Source organism: Ammospiza nelsoni, chromosome 11, assembly GCF_027579445.1.
Source record: "Ammospiza nelsoni isolate bAmmNel1 chromosome 11, bAmmNel1.pri, whole genome shotgun sequence".
Classification (NCBI taxonomy): domain Eukaryota; kingdom Metazoa; phylum Chordata; class Aves; order Passeriformes; family Passerellidae; genus Ammospiza; species Ammospiza nelsoni.
Window position 1 is genome coordinate 12,389,297 of NC_080643.1, and position 21,234 is coordinate 12,410,530.

At 38.8% G+C, this 21,234-nt stretch overlaps 2 protein-coding genes across 2 annotated transcripts in view; both read left to right on the top strand.

Moving 5' to 3' along the window:
* Nucleotides 1–17,659, top strand: part of IL17RD (interleukin 17 receptor D) — a 42,858-nt gene extending 25,199 nt beyond the window's left edge. The window contains exons 3-13 of the mRNA XM_059480403.1: nt 646–771; nt 2,583–2,701; nt 3,348–3,468; nt 4,495–4,539; nt 4,634–4,785; nt 5,158–5,223; nt 6,067–6,121; nt 7,015–7,125; nt 8,753–8,937; nt 11,187–12,123; nt 14,404–17,659. Coding sequence (XP_059336386.1) covers nt 646–771; nt 2,583–2,701; nt 3,348–3,468; nt 4,495–4,539; nt 4,634–4,785; nt 5,158–5,223; nt 6,067–6,121; nt 7,015–7,125; nt 8,753–8,937; nt 11,187–12,123; nt 14,404–14,519 — 2,033 coding nt within the window. The 3' untranslated portion in view covers nt 14,520–17,659. The remainder of the gene's footprint in view (nt 1–645; nt 772–2,582; nt 2,702–3,347; nt 3,469–4,494; nt 4,540–4,633; nt 4,786–5,157; nt 5,224–6,066; nt 6,122–7,014; nt 7,126–8,752; nt 8,938–11,186; nt 12,124–14,403) is intronic.
* An 854-nt stretch (nt 17,660–18,513) lies between these two features.
* Nucleotides 18,514–21,234, top strand: part of ARHGEF3 (Rho guanine nucleotide exchange factor 3) — a 112,930-nt gene continuing 110,209 nt past the window's right edge. The window contains exon 1 of the mRNA XM_059480106.1: nt 18,514–18,573. The gene's annotated coding sequence lies outside the window, so the exon portion shown is untranslated. The remainder of the gene's footprint in view (nt 18,574–21,234) is intronic.

Here is a 21,234-nt window from a genome sequence, read left to right on the forward strand (position 1 = left end):
AGCTAAAGCTGTGGCAGTGTAATTTTAGGGAATAAACTGTATTTTGTGAGGATAGCAAGACAAAACCAGTCCTGAGTGAAGGCAGTGGCAGCTAAGTGGTCTGTAGGGCTGTGGCTGCAGAATGGAAGGCAGAGAGGAGATGGATTTAAGCAGCAGGTTCTTTGTGGTCAGGATCAAGCAGGATCGTGGCTAAAAGCACTTCTTGAGCAGTTCTCAAGTTCTCATGGTTTATTGTTCTCAGATGTGCCTGATCCTTGACCAACATCCTCTAGCTTTGGACACTGTACATGAAGAAAATTAATGGCAGCCTATAGTATTTAGGACAGCTAGAAGGAAAAGTTGTTCTCTTTTGGGAGTCCCAGTGCTGTGATGGGGGACAGGTTACACTGGTGGTAGGAACTGGTAACACCCTTGGGAGTCCTGTGAACTCTGGGTTGGCAACAGGGAAAGTGATCATGCTCAGTGATTTGTGAGGTTTTGAGGGGTTTTGGGTCCTGAGACAAAAACTTAATCTAGATATGATTTGTAGTCCTTGTAGAAAATAATGCACTGGTACTTTTACTTTGCTCAGGCTTGAAGACATGTTAGGGGATCTATGTCAGCTAGAATGTTTTTCCTGAAGTGTTTCTTTGTCCATGTTTTTAGACTGCACTCCTTACCTGAGTTCAGTGGGCAGACACGTGATTGGAGATGTGCAGAACATCACTATCAGCCAGTTTGCATGCCAGGAGCAGGTGGCTGTGATGATCCTTTGGACAGCAAATGCCATTGGTAAGTTCTAGAGGGAGATGGAGTCATTGAGCAGGGGTTTGGTAATAACTTCATGCTCATAGGTATTAAATCAAATAATTAAATTATGCTTGGAGTCATTGATGCAAACTGCCTAAGAAGAAAGGAATTCTTAACATCTTTGCAAAGATTTTTTTTTCTGGTTTGCTTCAAAAACACCCTTAAAACTGGGATGTTCTCTGCAGTCATACACAGCTTTTTACTATCCCAGCTTAGTGAATTCCTGCTCTTCAGAACTGTGAAACTGTCCCTGATTTAATTTTCTGCCCTAAGGCTTTGGTGCATTTCAGTGGCATTGATTGAATTTAGTTCCTGATACATTTAAAGGGTTTTTAAGATGCAGATTGTCTTACAGGTGGAAAACATTATCTAATCACAGCTATACAGACTTCAATGTGTTTCCTTGCCAGGTCTGGTGATTAAGAGTATTCCTCAATTACTTCAATGCCACTGGAAGTACCTTGTTGCCCACTAGAGCAGTAGTGTCCAAAATTGAGGATGCGCAGAAATCCATTTCCACTGAGAAACTTATTTCTGGGCTTTAAAAAATATGTGAGAATTCCACTGAATTCTGCAGAACTGTGCAGTTGAAGGCATTTGGTAATCCTCAGCTGCAGAATTAAACATCCATGGGAAACAAAGCCTGGTGTTCTTCCTTGTGATCACCAGAGGTAAATCCTTTGGAGAGCTTGAGGACAGAACTGCAGTTCAGAATCTTGGGTAACCTGGGAACTGGGCACTTTCAGGGTCTTTGTGTAAGGACAAATAGTGCTTTTGTTCCATGAATGCTAAGAACACATTTGGCAACACTTTATCTTCTACAAAATTATGTAAGATTAAGCAAAACACACAAACCTGTGAAAACCAGTGAACCAGAGGAGGTGGTGTAAAATGATACATTTGGAATTTTATTTTTTGGGCTGACAAGCACAGCATAAACTGAGTCCATTTTGATTTATGTAGCATTTAGCTTACAAAAGCTGTGTCTGTGTCATTGATAAATATGTGTAATGCTGTTGAAGAAATGCAATTAGCTGGAGTAGTGAGAGTGAAAGAGCTGAGCAGTGCCTTTGATACCCGAGCCACAAAACTGTCACAGGGTAACACTGGCATTTTCCTGGGATGCTCACATCACTGTGACTCAGTTTAGTCATATCATGAAGTAATTCTCTGATGAGAACATTGTAAAGACACTGTGCTAAGTTGCAGTAGAGTAACTTGAACAAAATGGGTGTAGTTCTGGCAGCACTTATGAATAACTGGAAGTATACATGCACTGGAATAAATTCCATTCCATTTAAGTCAAGTTTTCTGTTAGCCCTTACTGTACTAGAACTAAAGAAGTTGAAACAATTGTTACCATTTTAATCTGGTAGTCTCAGAGATGATAGTAAAATTTATAAAGGACTATTTCTATAATTTACCACAATGTTATATTTGATTGTAAAATGGAAATGCGAAGTAACTGTGAAGTATTTCTGAAAGGGAAGAAGGTACTGATAACTTAAGATTGCAGTGGTAATTTGGAAGCCCCTGATGAGACATGGGCCCCTCTGTTCCAAGCATTACACAAGTGTGCAGTGATTGTAGCCTTGGCCAAAGACTGAACTCTAGATAGGCAAGATGGAATATGCAGAACTGACATACAGCAACAGCTATTAAATACAAACATGTTTCATATGACTGATAAGGTTTATTCTTAAAAACAAATTAAATACATTCAAATTGCATTAAATACCACATGATGCATTTTGAAATATTAACCTTCTGTTGAAATGCCCTGCTGTTTGTAGGGATTGAATACCTGAAAGGATTTCGAGTAATACTTGAGGAGTTAAAGTCAGAGGGAAGACAATGCCAGCAGATGGTTTTAAAAGATCCAAAGCAGCTCAGCCCCAGTTTTAAACGAACAGTAAGTGCTTTGTTTCAAGAGAAGTTTGTCTTGTTTGACTTTGAGTAGTCTTGAAGGAGTTTATCATCCTAGAATGGTTTGGGTCATTAAAGGTTCCATGGGCAGGGACACCTCCTACCATCCCAGGGTGCTCCAAGCCCCATCCAGCCTGGCCTGGACACTTGGAGGGATGGGGCATTCACAGCTTCTCTGGGCAACTTGTGCCAGGGCCTCTCTTCCTTCACACTGGAGGATATTAGATATTCTTCCCAATCTCTAATTTAACCCTTCACTCTGTCAGTTTGAAGCCATTCCCTCTTGTCCTATTGCTCCATGCCCTTGTAAAAGAGCTGGTTGGTTCCCAAAAGTATTATTGGTGAAATTAATGATAGTTGTTGCTTTAGAGACAGATCTTTTTCCTTTTGATAGAAACTTTTCTGAAGCTGGGAACTGCCATTTTGTACATGGAGTGCAAATGCACATCTGTAATAGTCTGCATCCAACTATGGATTGAGATTCCCCATGTCAGTTTGGAATAGAGGGGTAGAGAAAGGATTCTGAATGTATAAATTTCAGCCTTTGATTGCAAAATTGTGGGCTTGTTTTGAAAAATACTTTCAGCTATGATTATTGATTTTAAAATATGTGCAATCTTGTCTTTTTGTAGGGAATGGAATCTCAGCCCTTTGTAAACTTGAAGTTTGAAACAGATTACTTTGTAAAGATTGTTCCTTTTCCTTCCATTAAAAATGAAAGTAATTATCACCCATTTTTCTTCAGAACTAGATGTAAGTATTGCACATAATATGGTGTTGCATATATTGTAGTGTTGCATTTTGTATAGTATTGCCTATCATCTCTTCAGTGAGCCTCCCCTCAGTGTTTTGGTTTTCCCAGCAAAGGAATGTAGTGGGTGATGATGTTGGGTGAGTCTGGGTTAAGTAGTTACTGACACTGTTGTGGAGGGAAGATCTGGGTGTTAAGCAGAAATAATTTGCATGCCATAGATAAATCTGTGGTGTGTGATCATAAGTGTTAGGCAGCAGCCAGAAGAGAAGTGTCAGCTAGGCCTGAGATTATCTCAGGTTTGCCTGGAGCAGGATTGTTCCTGTGGTTCTCAGGTAGCTCCTGAAGATGGTTTGCTCCTCTCTGGACATTGTGAAGAAGGGCAGGTTGTTTTTTTCCTTTGAGATTACAATTTAACAACAGCTATCCAAAGACAGATGTGGAGGAGGACATCTAAAATTAGACAGCAGTACATCAAGTTGGGTTTCTGCAATTACTTAGCAATTCTCGCTGGAGGTGGAGAGAAGAAATTTGAATAAGCTCCCCAGTGCTCACACAGTATGGTGAGAAACTGCAAGTACCCTTTGGAGTGAACTGTTGATATTTGTCTTGCTAAGGGTTTTTTTCCATATAAAACTTGCTTTTCAAGTCTGTCTGTTAACACAGACCACTGTACCATTGGTAGTAGTGCTCAGCATACTTACTTATTCTGACTAAATACATTTAAGACTAGTTTTAACTTCCTCTCCTGATGTGCTGTGCCTGGTGTTTTCCCTTCTGTCTCACTAAGAAATGTGATGTTCAAATGAATGGATCTGTGTTTCTCATATAAAGATGAGAAGGGACTTGAAATAATAACAAAGGAGTCGAGTTTGCAAAATGCATTTAGTCCAGGCATATTAGAGTCTGGGAAAGAAGTGAGAGTTCTCAAAATTATGAACTCCATACTTTGGCCCTTCTTCTTTTTCTGTTTAAATAGCATAGCAGTTTGATACTGTATAATTAATGTCTTTTCTCTGTATTTGTAGCATGTGAATTGTTGCTACAGCCAGAAAACCTTGTCTGCAAACCTTGTAAGTAAAATGTAATATTTCTATATATTAATCTTTTAAAAAGTTTCTGTACTTGAAGAGTCATTTTGCAATTCATGAATATCTCCTCTGACAGACTGGAAGCCAAGGAATGTGAATGTTACCCAGCAAGGTTTTAACATGCAAGTGTCCTTTGATCATGCCCCTCACAACTTTGGGTTTAGGTCCTACTTTCTTCACTACAAACTGAAGCATGAAGGACTGTTTAAGCAAAAGACCTGCAGACAGGTACGTGGCTGAGTTTTGTAGCTCTTCAAAACACAGCACCTGTTAATATGAGGTGTTCTAAGGTTTTACAGAAACTTTAAAAACTTAATATAAAATAGTATCAGTTTTAAAATTGTAAAACCATTTGGAGCTATTTGTAAATAACAGTTGTGCTGTGATAGCACTCATCAGTCACAGCCAGGCTTGGGGACTCCATTGGGCCTGGATAACACAAGTCAGTTCTGCAGGCAGACAATTGTATCTGTGAATGGGCAGACTGAGTTCTGAGGTGTGTTAATACAAAGTGCACTGCCTATTTCTACATCAATGTGAATTCTTTATTAGGTTTTCAAAGTATGTGAATTGCTTGCAAAGTATTCTTTCTTTATGTAGGAGCAGAACACAGACACTACAAGTTGTGTTCTTCAGAATGTGTCTCCAGGGGATTATATCATTGAGGTAACATTTCTAAACAGTCTTGTGTAGCACACCTAAGTGAATGTGTTAATGGGAAAATGGAATAAAATTAAAATGTTTCAAATCACACTGGTAGAATTGAACTCCAGGTATCCCTACTGAAGTAGCTTGGGCAAGTAAATTATCTAGAATGATGCCTTTTTTGGGCTTACCTAGAAACAGAGGCCAGACAAAGTTAGAAGAATAAAAGCAGAGATATTTAATGAAGGGCCTTCTGGTATATTAAGGGCGGGGCTAACCCAAAAGGGATGGTGGTCAGGAGTTTTTTCAGACAGATATAAGTTTGGTCCATTTACATATCAGGGCTTAATCCTTCAATTACAGCTTCAGGTAATGAAGTCAAATTCCCCCAGTTTGCTCCCCCTCAATTCACTTTTGTTATACCTTTTGGGGCCTGAGGCTGTAGGGTGTCCTTGGATCACTGCCCCAGAGGGTTTGTCTAACCAGAATGTGAGGACAGTTAATTAGCACTTCATATGGAGTTTAGTTATGCACTAATGTGGTACAGCATGAATGCACAAAAATACAAAGGCTAGAATCTCCAGGCATCAGAATGCTCTTGACCTTTCTTCCATAGCTTTGCTTCCATGAGTGCACAGCATTTTGTGCCTTAAACTGAAGTTGTGGGCCTGCATAATTCCTGGACTTCAGTTTTTATTTTTTTTTAATTGGAATTCTCATTCTTGGTCAATTTTTATTATACTAGTTTGTGCTGCTTTTTATTTTTAACTATTTGAACAGTACCTTTATTCACATTTGGTCATAAAAGCTGTTACAGTTATTTTCATATTGCAAAAAATAAAATTAATCTTTTACTTTTTCAAGCTGGTTGATGACACTAATACAACAAGGAAAACAATGCACTATGCACTAAAACCAGGTATGAATTCTGTTTTTTAAACAATATTTAATGTACTAATTTGGATTCAGTTTTAATTATGTTGGAATTAAATCTCTGTCTGACTTTGTCTGTTTGCCATGATCTAGATTATTGAGATAATTGTGCTGTGCTTTTTTGACCTAATGAAAAAAGAGATGCACACTTGAGCATACACATGTGCATCTCTGTGCATTTGTATTTAGTGGAGTTTAGATCAATCCATCATTGGAAATCTTTGTGGAAAAGTGGCTTTAATTGTATATGTGGATATAAGGAATGATGACATTAACTGCATACAGCAGAGAGTGCAATAGTGTGGAAATACTGCAATGAAACTGTGGGAGCAGCCTGAACACATCACCTGTGTCCTTCAGGCCTGGTACCAAACCCAGCAGTCTGGAGAACCTGTCAGGTCCTCTGGGTCAGACCTGTTGTTGAGAAGCTAAACAGGGATTTCAGAGTGCAACTGCACCTCAAAACAGCCACAGATGGAGGCAGTGGATAAAATGCACTGAATCCTAATGCACATTGCTCAGGGTGAGCTCTGCAGGAAGGCAATTCTTTCTAAGGGGCAGGTTCAGCACCCTGGAACAAAACAGGTCAGGTCCAAATGGCCACTGCAAATCTCAGCCAAACTATTTGCCACAGGGCTGTTCTCCTGGGGCTGGTGTGAGTTGCACAGTTGGGAGTCACTGTGTCAGTGGGGCAACTGCCATAAAATCTAATTTGAAATGGAGCAGAACATGATATTTGAGCATATTTGATATCCTGTATCTTGGACAATTACCTGATCATAGAGTACTGCAGCAGTTTTGCATTCCCAGTGTGAAGATTTGTTTGGATAGTTGTAATGCAGCTGATTTGCATGTGGCTAATTGTGCTTTCTTTTGCAGTGCACTCCCCCTGGGCTGGCCCCATCAGAGCCATTGCCATCACAGTGCCCTTGGTTGTCATCTCTGCCTTTGCCACGCTCTTCACTGTCATGTGCCGCAAGAAGCAGCAAGGTGGGAGCCTGCACTCAGGGCAGTGCCACTGACAGATGTGCTTTTGGAACCAAAAGTGTCCTCACTGATAGGCTGACTCCAGAAATAGCTTTCTCTGAAAAGCTTGCTTTTCTGTTTATCTGTCCTTCCTCCCCTCAGCTTTTTTGTGCTGAAACCTGTAGCAAATTCTAAATCAGTGCTTGATGGTAATTGGTTGCCTAGACAGTATTGAATCAAGACTTCCCTGTAGAAAGGAGACAACAACAGCAATATTGGAAAATACTTTTTATTTCATTTTTCTTTTTCTTTGAGAGAGTACCATGTGACCATGTAGATTACAAACAGATTTGTAAATGGGTATGTTTCAAACATTCTCTTATTTTACTCCGAAATATCTAATTCATATTTATTTTAAATCAGAAGGAAAGCAAAGCCATGTGATGGCAGTACAATTCACAGTGCTGTCTGGAATACTCTCCACAGCTGCTATTCCAGATTTGCTCACTTTCCTGGAAGTTGCCTTTACCTTTCAATCTAAGCCATCTTCCTAAATTTACTATGAGCCCTGCTTGCAGATGTTCTTAGATTCCATTCCTCCTTGCTGACTTCTCCTCAGTATCCAGGAGCTGGCAAGCAACACTTAATACATTTAAATGTTAAAAATACCTTGGCTTTTTATATTGAATTTAAAGAATCATGTGGTTTCATGAATAATGGAAAAAGTGATTACTTCTCCAAACCTCACATATCTGTATTATCCACCTGAATTTTGGCACTGAAATATACTGCAAGTGCTATATGCCAGCTGGGTTAAATCCTTTTACCTTCTGGTCTTCTGTAGTTATCCCCTTTGCTCACAGCTAGCATAGTTCCAACAAAAAACCCAGACAAATCTGAGGATTTGTCTGCAGAGAGAGTTGTTCCAGAATAGTTATTCCTGATGAATTGTTCTGAATTGAATCCCTGGATGGATATTTGTATTTTGAAATACTCATACTTTATTCCAAATTAGTTTAATCAGCTGTAGAACTAGATTGAATTAGTCTGGCATAAGGCCAGACTGTTATGCTCCAGCATAAAAGGGTCTATGCAAAGAAATAAACACTAATAGCTATTTTGGTTTAAATTAATCATATCTTAATTCAAATTAATGTCAAATTCATGTCCAAACACGGGTGTGTATATATACACTAGAGAAATCTTGTAGGATATCCTGAAAGTTGAATATTTGCAGTTGAATTCTTACCTGACTTATGTTGTGGTTTGGGTTTTTTTAACAAGAGACTTTGTTAGACAGGAAACTCTTGAAGATGATACATCTTTTAGGCTTATAGGGTTTGAACAGAGATGTGAAGATTGAGATTGAATAAAGGTGAAACAACTTTATTCCATCTATAAAATAAACCTTCCTTGTGTTTTCTGACTTGGGCAGAAATAACTGCACATTTAACTTTGAAAGTGTATTTCACATGCAGCAAATCTTAAGCTGGATAAACAGTGTGTACAACTTTTCTTTTTCCTAGATTGGAAAGGAGAGGAAAATCTTTAGGAAAAAACCCAAACATTACTGGATGCATTAGTAAAAAGCCTACAAAAGTAATAAAAACCCAAAACAAAACAATGAACTTCCTTTTCTCTTGCACTTTAGAAAATATATATTCCCATCTGGATGAGGAGAGCTCAGAATCTTCAGCATATGCTGCAGGTCTCCACGTGGAAAGGCTTCGGCCCCGGCCAAAAGTGTTCATCTGCTACTCCAGCAAGGACTGCCAGAAACACATTAATGTCATCCAGTGCTTTGCTTATTTTCTTCAGGACTTCTGTGGCTGTGAGGTAAACTCAACATTTCATATGTGACCAACTTTTCCTTAATTGAAACAGCACTCCCAAAATCCTGTGCTTGAAAAGTCGGTGTTTCAGTCACTCCTTTGCACAGAGACAACTTCTGTTATTTTTCTAAATTTAGGCTGTATGAATTTTCTTTACTTGGGGAAATGAAGAGATTTTATCCAGTGTAAAGAAACCAAAACAACCCAAACCAACAGAATAATTGAAGATGATTTCAGGACTTTGATTCAGCCATGTTTAGCTTGCTTTGAATTAAGTGCTTTTTCTGTTCAGTAGGCCTTACATCTTTACAGTCAGCAGCCACAAAGAGGTATTGTTGTCTACTTGATATACCTTGGTGTTCCTAAGTGTGTTTTGAATTGTAATATAAAAGAAGTTGAATCTATTAAGACTTCTGCTCATAGAGCAAAAACTGCATTATTAGGATTACTTGTTGACAGCATGTACTTACTGATTTTTATTGTTTTGCTTCCCTTCTGTTCCATTAATACTGTGAAATCAGCAGCTCTTTTTTTTCTTGTTTTTGTTTGAATGGTATGAGAGAGACATTTCAATTGCTACTTTGAATGAGCAGGCCTAGAATCTCGTACTGCTGTCTGAAATGGAATCAATATGTGACCAGTTGTTCACTTTTCAGCTGGAAAAGGCAGGACAGTTGCTGGTCTCTTTGTGCTGCATTTCCCCCACCCCTGGGATGTGACTGGGCTGAGCTGGAGCTGGGTTTCATTACAGCAACTCTGCTCTCTGGTGACCAAACACAGAAACACAGCTGAGGCCTCGTGCTTGCTGGGGATGGTCACAGCTTTTTCATCTGCTTAAAATAGTTCTGGATGAACTATTTTATAACTAACTTACTTGAAACTCCTTTTAGAGATGTACTTTAGCCCCACTACACTGCTCCTCTTTTGAGTAGTGTTGAGATGAGCCTTACTGCTCTAACCATGGAATATATGGCCTTGGACAGCACACAAAATTGATATAACAAAATATTGATATTACCTATGTATAGAAATAATACATATTGTTATTAAAGCTGTGGAGTTTAATATAAAAAGTGATGCTCAGTGCATAACAGAAGAGTTGCACAAGTATTTTTCATTTGGAATTGGAATGTTTTCTCAAAGGATAAAAACAATGGCATTTAATAACCATTTAAAATAATATCTTGTCCATAATAAAAATGCATTCTCACAAATAGCAGGCCACACAGGATTTTGAAGAACAGAAACAAAACCAGACACAAAACTACCTGCATCTCCCAGGCAGCAGTAAAATGACCTGTCCTCCCCAGGGCAGAGCTGTTTGGAAGGAGCTGACAATGATCTCCAGTCCAGCTGACCAGCACCTCAGGCAGGATCACTTTCTTCCTGCAGCCAACTGTGTGGCAGCAGTTTTCAGGAGTCCTTGTGTTCTGGGCATTCACCTACTCTGTCTTCTGATGGGGCAGAGTTTTCCACTCTGCTGTGGGTGACACAGCAGAGCAGAAATTGTTGCTCCCTGGAAAAATGCTTCAAAGAAGATTTTTATAAGTGGTTTTGATGTGTATCTATTATGCAAGTTTTTTACATCTGTTTTTTTCTCTCATCCTACTACTCATTCCTCCTGTGAGATAAAGCATTGTCTCCCTCATCTTGGTGTACAAAAACATTTCAGATAATGTAGAATGGTCAGAAAGCTTGACCAAGTATAAAATAAAACAACTCCTAGGATAAAAGTTTTCAGAGCTTTCTCATCAGCTAAAATGGCTGTTGTTTTGCATCCTAACTGAAAGATCTTGATATTATAGGCACTAATTATGTTTCTGTCTAGATATGAAAATTCTTGGTATCACACTTGGTTAATGTGCAAGGATGATAAATGAATATGGCACTTAGGGGCACAGTTTAGTGCTAACTTGGCAGGGCTGGGTGAATGGCTGGTCTTGACCTTAAAGGTCTTCAATCTAAGCAATCCTGTGATTCTGTTACTTCCATTGCATTCAGCACATTATGGACCCAGACATACAATGGTAAATGTTTGAGGCAAGCACAACTGTTTATTGTAGATTGATGATACCAAATTTGATTAGATAAGTTAATTGTAATTTACTTGATCCAGCCACATTTTCTATGTTCTTTTTATTCCCCCAAAAATATTGCTATGTATCAAATCCACATTTGGATGTGTGGTTTTTTTTAAGGAACTACTTGGGTTTATATACATAAACCTTAATCAGATTTTTTCCCTGTTTTTAGGTGGCTTTAGATTTGTGGGAAGATCTGAAAAGCTGTAAAGAAGATCAGAAGGAGTGGCTTATTAAAAAAATAAACGAGTCACAGTTTATCATCATTGTGTGTTCCAAAGGGATGAAATACTTTGTTGAAAAAAAGAACTGGAAGCACAGAGGAGTAGCCAGAGATGCAGGAAAAGGAGAACCCTTTCTCTTTGCTGTGCTGACAGTGGCAGAGAAGCTTCGTCAGGCCAAGCAGAACTCAGCTGACCTCTGCAAGTTCATTGCAGTTTACTTTGATTACTCCTGTGAGGGGGACATCCCTGCCATTCTGGATCTGAGCACAAAATACAAACTCATGGACAATCTCCCCCAGCTCTATTCACACTTACACTCCAGGGATCTCAGTGTGCAGGATTCAGAGGGGTTTCCTGTTAACATCAGCAAAAGGAATTATTTCAGGAGCAAATCTGGGAGGTCCCTTTATGTTGCTATTTGCAACATGCATCAGTTCATTGATCAGGAACCAGACTGGTTTGAGAAACAATTCATTCCCTTCCCTCCTCCTTCTTTACACTACTCAGAGCCTGTCATGGAAAAATTTGATTCAGGCTTGGTTTTAAATGACTTGGTGAATAAACATGTGATGGATGGTGATTTTTACCTGAAAACAGATCTAAACATTTCAGTGGGGAATTCAGACTCTCACTGTATCATTCAGCACTTAAACCTTGGAGAAGATATAGAAACTCAGGACATTCAAGGGGGTGGCAGCTCTGTCCTTCAGCCATTGCTACATGTTGTTAAAGCTTCAAACCTGAAAGACATGCCTCGAGATTCTGGGATCTATGATTCATCTGTCCCTTCATCTGAATTATCTTTACCTTTAATGGAAGGACTATTGACAGACCAAATGGAAACATCTTCCATTACAGGAAGTGTTTCTTCGTCATCAGGTTTAGGTAAGATACAGCAGTGTGTCAAAACTTAAATTCAGTTACTGTGCATATTTCTGCCATCTCCAAAGAGGTAAGATAATATGTGAGGAGCCATATAAAAGGCTGCAGAGAAAGGTGAACATTGTATAAAGATGGTAAAAATAAACACAAAATTAAAAATATTTAAAAGTATAAAATAAAAGTAAAAATAATATATAAAATAAAAATATCATATAAAACTAAAAAATAAAAATAGGTATAGTAACTTTGGAAAAATTGTTTCCTAAACTTACAGTGTGTGGAGGAAGTCTTAGCTAGATAAGATTTCACTAAAATTCTATTAATAAGTCACTGCTCATTAATTGACCTATTCTTGGAGAGATAGCTTCTTCCTTCCAGGGACCCCTTGGCAGCTGGGATTTCAGCTGACAGCTGTGTGCTGTAATCCAGAGGGTGATAGGGTGCAGCATTCTCACAGCCAGCCATAAATCTAAACCTGGCATCCTGTGTGGCTCCAGCACATACTGGATCCTTCAGGGGTATCCTCTGTACTGTACTTAACTCAAGTTTCAGGATGACATCAGGCTTCCCACAGATACAGGGCTGGGGAATGAACAAATGGCTTTCAATGGAGTAATTTAAATGCTTGGAAGACACTCTCCAGAGTAGATACCCAGCTCAGATACCTCCAGTTAGAAGGTGTAAATTTTGCCTCAGGCTGTATAAAAAACTGATTTAACCTTACTAGTTACAGGATATTGAACTGGCATCACAACTAGCTCAGTGAGGAATGTTCCAGCAATTGTATTGATATTATAAAAGTGCTCTGCTGAGATTTTCCTTAAGCAGCTACAACAGGTGAATATTGCATTTTGATGGTTGTATGCTCTTCTTTTTTCTAGAATAAGTGTTGACAGTGCATTAACTAGACATTTCTCTTGGGTAAATGAACCTTTAATTCTTATTTAGATAACTCATAACTAATATTTGATGCCAGAATGATCTTGAAGGAAGAGAATACAAATGGTGATTGGCAGATACTGCACCTATCAGTTAGATAGCCTATGTGACTAAATAGTTAAAATCTGAAAAAAACTTCAGGTGGAAAAAAAATACAGATTTACTATTTTAATTAATGAATTAAGCCACAATTACTCTGTTTTCAGAAACAAAACTATATTTTTTACTTTCCTATCATCTTCTAACTTGGTCTTTTCTCACATGTGTGGGAAAAATTACAGATGATCTCTGTAAAGGTTCTAATGAGAGTGGGATGCTAGTTTAAAATGTATGGCCTCCCTGGAAGAATGCTTTCCCAGTGTGCCCCTCCTGATTCAATGCTGAGCTGTCAGCTGGGTGTCCCAGCTGCAGGGAGCACAGGAAGACAGAGGCAGTCTTCCCAGTAATTAATTCTCAAGTCACATACCCCCTTGGTAACATGCTCCAGCTGTGGAGGTTAAACGTTAGAGCTCTTGCTGATGTTCCAGTGTCTCAAGAAACCACAATTTCTGCCTTTTTCCCATTTACTGCCCTCATCCAAAAGCACCACCCTGCCCGACTCTCCCCCAAACCACAGCCCTGTACAGGGTACAAAGGAGGGAGCACTGGAACTGAGCATCATCTGCCTTTTAGACTGCAACCCATTAAATTTCTTTAGTATCCCAGACATACAAAGCATTTACAGCCCTAATATTTATATGCATGCTAATGAGAGGAGTAAATAGAATTTTTTAGCTTTTATTCTTGTTCTGAGAGATAGACACATCCAAATGATTGCTCTGAATTCACCCTACATTTCCGTTTTTTACTTATTTTACCTCTTACTTGGTCAGAGCAGATGTGAATAGCTCTGACATTTAGCATCTCAAAACATCTTTCCTCTCTTCCTTAAAAGGCCAGTTTGATATAATCTTTTGAATAAAAATCATAAATCCCCCTATTTATAATCCTTTCTTTCAGTGCAGTTCCTGAGCAGACTACTGGTCTGCAAAGTAAAGATTCTCAATTATATCATCATATTTAGCATGGAGTTTAAACCAGTTTAATTTTGATGAAGTACCAACAGCTAAACCTTTATTAGGTCCATTCACTAATGAGGTCTTCCCTAAGAAGTTCTGCCTGGGAAGAAAATCGGTGTTGTACCTCTAGATAACATTTGCTGAGCATGATAGCTCAGCCTCAGGAGTGCAAGACAAGGTGGTGCAGAGGAATTTCATAAGTTTTCTTGGCATTGTTTCTGAAATGTTGACTGAGTACAAAGTCTCTGTTTCAATTAATGAACTTCACTTTTTTTTCCTTTTATAGGGGAAGAAGAACCTCCTGTAATGACTGCTACAAAGTTCTTAGTGCCTGGAATATGTAAAGCAGAACTTCATTGCCACATCCACTCTGATGAACTGCAGGCAATTGCTCCTTTATAATACATGACAACATTGTTATGCATTGCCACTTTATCAACAGCCTCTGTTTGTGCTTTAACTACCACACTGTCTCAGCACCAAATCTACTTGAAGGAACCAACTGCCCCTGAAGAAGATCTATTATTCCATTTTTTGTGGCCAGTAAACTTGAATCTGTTGGTATTTTTATAAAAACTCTTTCATGATTTGAAAAATGTAGCATGGAAAACCAGAAGAGCATACATTTAAAATAATTCCTGTTATAATTTAAATGTCATTATATTACAATGTGTTCAGATGCTATAATCAAAATTTACTATTTTTTGCTAGGAATAACTTTGCAACTGGTCATCAAATAGCTTGGAACATTAAGCCTTAGTAAATTTTGTAGTCCAGCCTCTAGTTTTAAGTGCTGATGTACTTGATGACAGGAGTGTTGTAGTGAATGAGAACAGGATTTTTTCAGAAGCAAGATAAAATGCCAAAGGTGACATCAAGAAATTCTCCATCGGAAGAAATAATTTTCTTTTCAAAATGTTTGAGCTCTCTTCCTCAGCCTCCTTTTCCCAGATGCTAATGTGTGTCAGTATTTCATTCCAGTGCATGTCTCCCTCCCCTGCATTGATCTCCTGTGTCTCCTCTGCAGTCTGGCTGTGGTGGTGACTCACACACAGCCCCATTCTGAGGCTGAGCATCGTTCTGTAATAGACAGAAATACAGGTCCTCATGTTCTGAGTGATGCCATGGAAACAAAGCTTCCTGTTTCTTCCTGAAGGGCTGATGTAAAGAATAAAGAGATGGAAGAAGGAAGACCATATCTTATATTGAAGATATTCTAGGTTTGTTCAGCCATGAGAGGATTAAGCTTTATGGGGGGTTGATATTGTCATCTGAGGACAGGTGCTACAAAACCACCTGGGCTAAAACAAGCCAAGACAGCAGTTAACAGGCCAGGAGTACTTTGTGTTGAACCAAGCAGTGAGCAGAAGCCAGTGAATTATTTTGCAGTTTACACTATTTATCATCACTTAGTGATTAAGATGGTGTGCTGTCACTAGTGTTATATTAAGGAAAAATGCAGAAACTACCACTGGCCATTTTTATCTACTGCCACAGAGCAGGCATGTCCTGTTTCCTGCAGTGACCAGGTGGGTAAATCTTCATCCAGAATGTCCCTCCTGTTTCCCAGGAGCAGCTTTTCTGAAATTCAATGCATCTCTGTAACTGCAGTTCCAGGCACTATTACAGTAAGTATGGGCACAGCAAATACTAAAGGACACCTCACCAATGTGCCTTTGCTCATCCTGGTCACAGAGTCAAATTCTGGCTCATGTAACCTGAATTCACATTCCACTAGCAGGAGGTTACTTTTAAGAGAATTAAGGGAGAACTCAAATACCTCAAATATTCTCTTAGTTTTAATAGACGAGAATTAGACGTTGTTAACTGTTACATTTTATTATCCATTTTAATAGCATGAGATGGAACTATTAAGTGATGATTTTGGCTGAGTAGCTGTCAAGCTCACGGGTTGTTTTCTTGGGTTGTTTTTGTTTTGTTTTGGGTTGCTATGTGTCAGTTTATATTTAATTATTGGAATTTCCAAACACAGGACTCTTGAGATTGTTATCACAGATGAAGTTAGAAAGTGCTGTAACAATTATATGTGTCTAACAATTAATGGCAGAACTCTGCCATGCTTTGCAATTGTAATATGGAATTCTGTGATCATTTGGATCAGCATGTGTTGGATCTGGAGGGCCTTGTCCAGTAGTGAAATGCTCCTTATTCTCTCTGCTTTCTGAATTTCAAAGAACACTCCCTGGAAAACTTCAAAACTTGCAATATCTAAGTAAGTTTAGGTAATTTTACACACATAGTGAATCATCTGTGCCTCTGATGATTTTTTAAAGCTGTGCCTTGAGCCTTATTGAAGGTAAAATTGTCCATGTTTTCCCATTGCTTGAAGGTCACACTAGGGAATCATTTAGAGGTTAATGCTCCTCCACTAAATCCAGCTATGAGGGATATCCAGCTATGATTTGGTACAATTCTTGTTATTTTACCTGAAGAAAGAGTTTTGATTGAATAAGGCAGAAAGGTGTGCTGTGTGCTGAAGATCTGCTGTGCATAGAAATCCAAAGCTGCACAACATGAGAAGTAGGAGGAGGAGGCAATTTCTTAGCAGTGAGCTGGTGAAGGTAATGCTGCTCTCATCCATTGGAAGTCCCAGCTCACTTACTGTTATGTAATGCTGGGCTAAAGATTGGGAAGATTTCCTGGTTCCATTAAATATAGTGGCTGAATCAGTATTATGAAATGAAATGAAGTTTTCATTTTGAGTTCTAAGAAAGCTGAGTGTTAAAAAGGGATGAAGGTAGTTGCACAAAGAATCACTTGTCATTAATGTTTTTTTTATTTGTTCAAAATTTGCTGTACAATCTTGCAACACTTACTTGTTAATTATGAAAAGTCTATGCAGATGACAGTCACATCTAGGGGTGGAGGGAAGAAAAATTTCTTAGCTTAAGGTGGAAGCAGCATATTTTATGTACTCAGAAGAAAGACAACATAATTAAGTGAAAATATAGATTAGGATGGCCCACACCTAAAGTTTACAAAAGTAAGAGAAGTAATACTTATCTAACTTAGTATAGCTTTTTTACAAAGCCACAGTTCCTAAAACAGTTAGATACTGTGTATATTGAGATACTGGAAGGACATAGTACTGAGTTGGAAAGACTGCTTTATGCTGGGAATAGCAGCAAAAATCCTTGTAAAAATTATTTTTTAAAGATATGTTAACACACATACTAGAGGTTAGTTTACTACTGTTTTCAAGCTTTAGTAAATTCTAAACATCATGGTAATGGTGAAAGGACCCCTTAAATTTTGCTACACTCAAGTGTGTGGACATTGGATATTTGATAGTGTATTTTCTGGGAGGGTGAAAAAACGTTGGAAAGCTGAAGGCTCAAGATGTGACAGTGTGTTCAGCATTTTGAATGGGATATATATACAGTTGTTGCCATAATTTGTACCTGTCCGTGGACACATCAACTGTTGAAAATAGAATGCACCTGACATTTTCAGAAATAATGTTTTGTCATACTTTAATTTACAAGTTAAATGCCAAAATAAAATATTTTTGTTCCATTTCATTCATTGGGCTTTTGTTATACTATTAAAAAGAAATGGCTTAAAAGTGCAGTGACTTTATCCTGCACCCTTTGAGTGCAGTTGCACACAACACACAAGCAGCCAGACCTGCTGGCTGCTGTTCATGCCCTGCAGCTGGGAGGGAAGCAGCTGTTTTGATGGGTCTTTCTGATGGGTTATAGTTGAGCAAATCTAAGAAATGTTAACTTCTAAAACTTTTGTATGGGATGGACTGGGTCAGATTTTATTTTTTAATAAAATTGCATTAATATGATTTTATGTAATTTTTTCCTGTATCTTCGCTGAAGGTCTCCTAGCAGTACATGGTTGTTCTGCATGCCAGGTGAAACCTATCCACAAAACTGTAATAACTTGGATTGACTTTGTCAAAGAGGATGTGATAAATACTTAAGATTTACATGTGGGGTTTTTTTATCCAGCTGATTTCAAAGCATTGTTCCAGTCAGTGAACCCTGCAAACTGTGATTTTAGGGGTAAGCCTTGAAACAACTCTGATTCCTTATGTTGCTCAGGTAAATGAAGGGGATCTAAATATAATGTTAGATACAATGTTAGATATAACATTAGATATAATGTTAGGTATAATGTTAGATATAATGTTAGATATAATGTTAGATATTGTAGGCACACAGTTTGTGGTGATTGGGGTGTGGCTGAGCCTCATCATCCCCAGTGGGCACAGCTGTGAGCAGCAGGTGAGCAGCACTGGCAGCAGTGAGCCAGGGAGTGCCCAGGGCACTGCCCAACCACCAAAGGGAGCAGAGGGCACACAGGTGCAGGGCATCAACAGGAGGGGATAAAAGGCTGGGCTGAGGAACAAGAGCAGACCCTTGCAGGCTCCTGAAGTGATGGGATGTTACTCTGCATGGGCAGGTGCCTGAAGCCTTCTGAGGAGGTGAGGTGTTACTGTGTGTGGGTGGATGCTTAAAGCCTTCTGGAACTCTGTGGTGATGCTCTGTGTATCGTGGCTCTCTCAACTGTGCATATAGTAATTTATAATATAATAGGCTTTGTGGTTATGATAGTAAAAATCCATGCAAGAAGAAGACAGTATGTGGAGAAATTTCTTCATCAGCTAATAAAAAGACTTAAAGCTGTACTGAAGGAATGAAGGCCAATTTACAAAACTCAGACTTTTTTCCAGGTTCTCTGGTAGGGTCACAGGCCTTGGCAATAGATGGCAGGTTGAACTAGCATGAGTGAGTGTGTAGAATGCTGTCCTGTTGGGCTGCTGATTTAGTTGGAATTCTAACTATTTAGCTGCTACTGGTGTGCAAAAAAATCTGCTTGTAGAGAGGCAGTCTTGTTCATTATAAGAGTCAGGTGAGTTTGTTTTGTGGCAGTCTATCATTTTGGCTTTTTTTCTCCATGGGGGAAGTGTGTGTCTGTGGTTTCATGTAATTCTAAACTCTCTGAGACATCTGCTCCTTGTGCATGTTCTGTGTTAACCCTTTAACTGTAAACCAACATCAAATTGCTCACAAAACTTGCTTTGAATTTTTGTAAGAACCAGTCAGGTTTATGATGAGATTTACTCAACCTAAAATACTTGCTATTGATCATCATAATTCATTTTCCTAGGAACACAATATTTTTTCCATTTCTTCAATATTGCATATCTTAACAGCCATAGAACCCTGGATTGTACCAAGGACTTGGGAAACTGATACAGTCTTTTTTCCATTTTGAGCTAAAGTAACTTTTAGAGCTTGTCTTTGATTGTAGCTATTGGAAGTAGTCAATATTCCAAACTAGGAGTTCTTTCTTACCTTTGCCAGTACAGTAAAAATACAGATCAAACCTAAAAACAGAAGTCATCTTCTTCATGGTTAAAATTATTTCTAACTCAGTTACAGAGACTTAAACTTGTCAAATTGGATGCCTTGCATGGTAGAAGGGAAAATTAAACAGTTGGAGAATGGGGCTGTTTATGTATTTTCCACATAGTTGCCAAGCTAAATTGTGTTTTTAAGAAAAAATTTCCCAAAAGGATTTTACGTTGAGGAAGCCAGTGCCAGGAATATTTTCAGGGCAGCAACTGACTGTCTGGTAAAAAAAATTTCTGGTGCAAGTTGTAGAACTATAATCACGATATAAAAGTGGTTTTTGGCAGTTCTTTAGGCCTTTCTGGAAGGCAGTGGCCACACCCTTTTTAGTAATGCTTTATTTCTCAGGTGATTCAACCAATCTCAATGGGTCTGGTTATGAAATCAGATACTAATGATGGGAGTGGGACATGGATGAGACAGATTTTTGTGTATAGGTGCACAACTGGTCACATACAGGCCATGAGCAAGTGTTACTGTCCTCATGTTGCATGAGAAGTGGGTAGGAGCTGGATAAAGTACAGGAAATGCATCCCTTGGGAATGGAGGTGGGCTGGTGTCACTGAAGGTAGAGCACAGGGCTTCATGTCTTGGTCTTGAGCCATAGTGGTGATTCTGTGAGCAGTCAGTGTGTTTGGTCAGAGATTATTGTTGCAGCTTTGGTGCTTTGCAATAATTTGTGTGATGGAACTGCAGGGCACTGGTTGATGTCTCGGAGTGCTGCAGCACCACTGCAGTAAATCATCTGCTGCTGGGGCATGGTGGGAAACAGAGGCCCAGCAGGAACTGCAGCAGGAGGAAGAGGCAGATTTGGGGCAGACACGAAGCAATGTTTTATTTCCTTCACAACACCCCACAGAGACCTGTGAAGTGTGAGGCACCTCGGGGCAGGCTCTGCAGGAGCCTGTTTCAGCCCCACAGCACTCCTTGGTGCTGCTCCTCTGCAAGTGCCCTGCTTGATGAGAACCTGGTTTGCAAGAATGACTCCTTGATAATTTTGATGAAAATCTAGAGTGATTTAATTGCTGTCAGTTACATCATACTTATTTCAAAATAATTAAAAGTGAGAATAGAATTAGACCTACTTGTCTTTAGCAATGTCTCATAGAAGGGATGTACCCATAAAAGCTGTGAGTCATCAACAGAAAGGAAACTGTCTGCTCTTTACTGTAGCTTTTGCAAACTTGCCAAGGTGTGTTTAGGTGTTAGGAAGGAAGTCACCATCTCTTTGCTGAAGAGTTGGACAATGCTCACTGAGGGTGGAGTGTGAATGCCAGTGACAGTGAATCAGGAAAACAGGGCAGGATTTGTGTTTTCCCCCTCTTTGCTTAGACTGTCTCCAGAGCTGAGAAATACCACTACATTTATTTGAATATTCATGTTTTTAATCTTTAATTGGCTTGCTAATTTTTTTTTTAATGTGTAACAGTCAGATATCATTGTGTTTTTAAGACAATGTTTTGGGACTGAAGTGATTGTATAGTTAACAGTTGAATTTTATATTTTGCATACTAAAGAAAATTCCATGCTTGCCGTGATTTTAATATGCTGAACAAACCACAATTACAAATTACTTTATATAATATATTGTCTTTAAACCCAGAAAATACAAATTAGTGTACACTAAAGTGTTCAGACTCCCTGGACAATGCTTTTAGTTGGTGTGTTTGAGCAGATTCTAGTTTGTTATATAATTATAAAATGTTACATCAATTAATTGTTCTTTCATT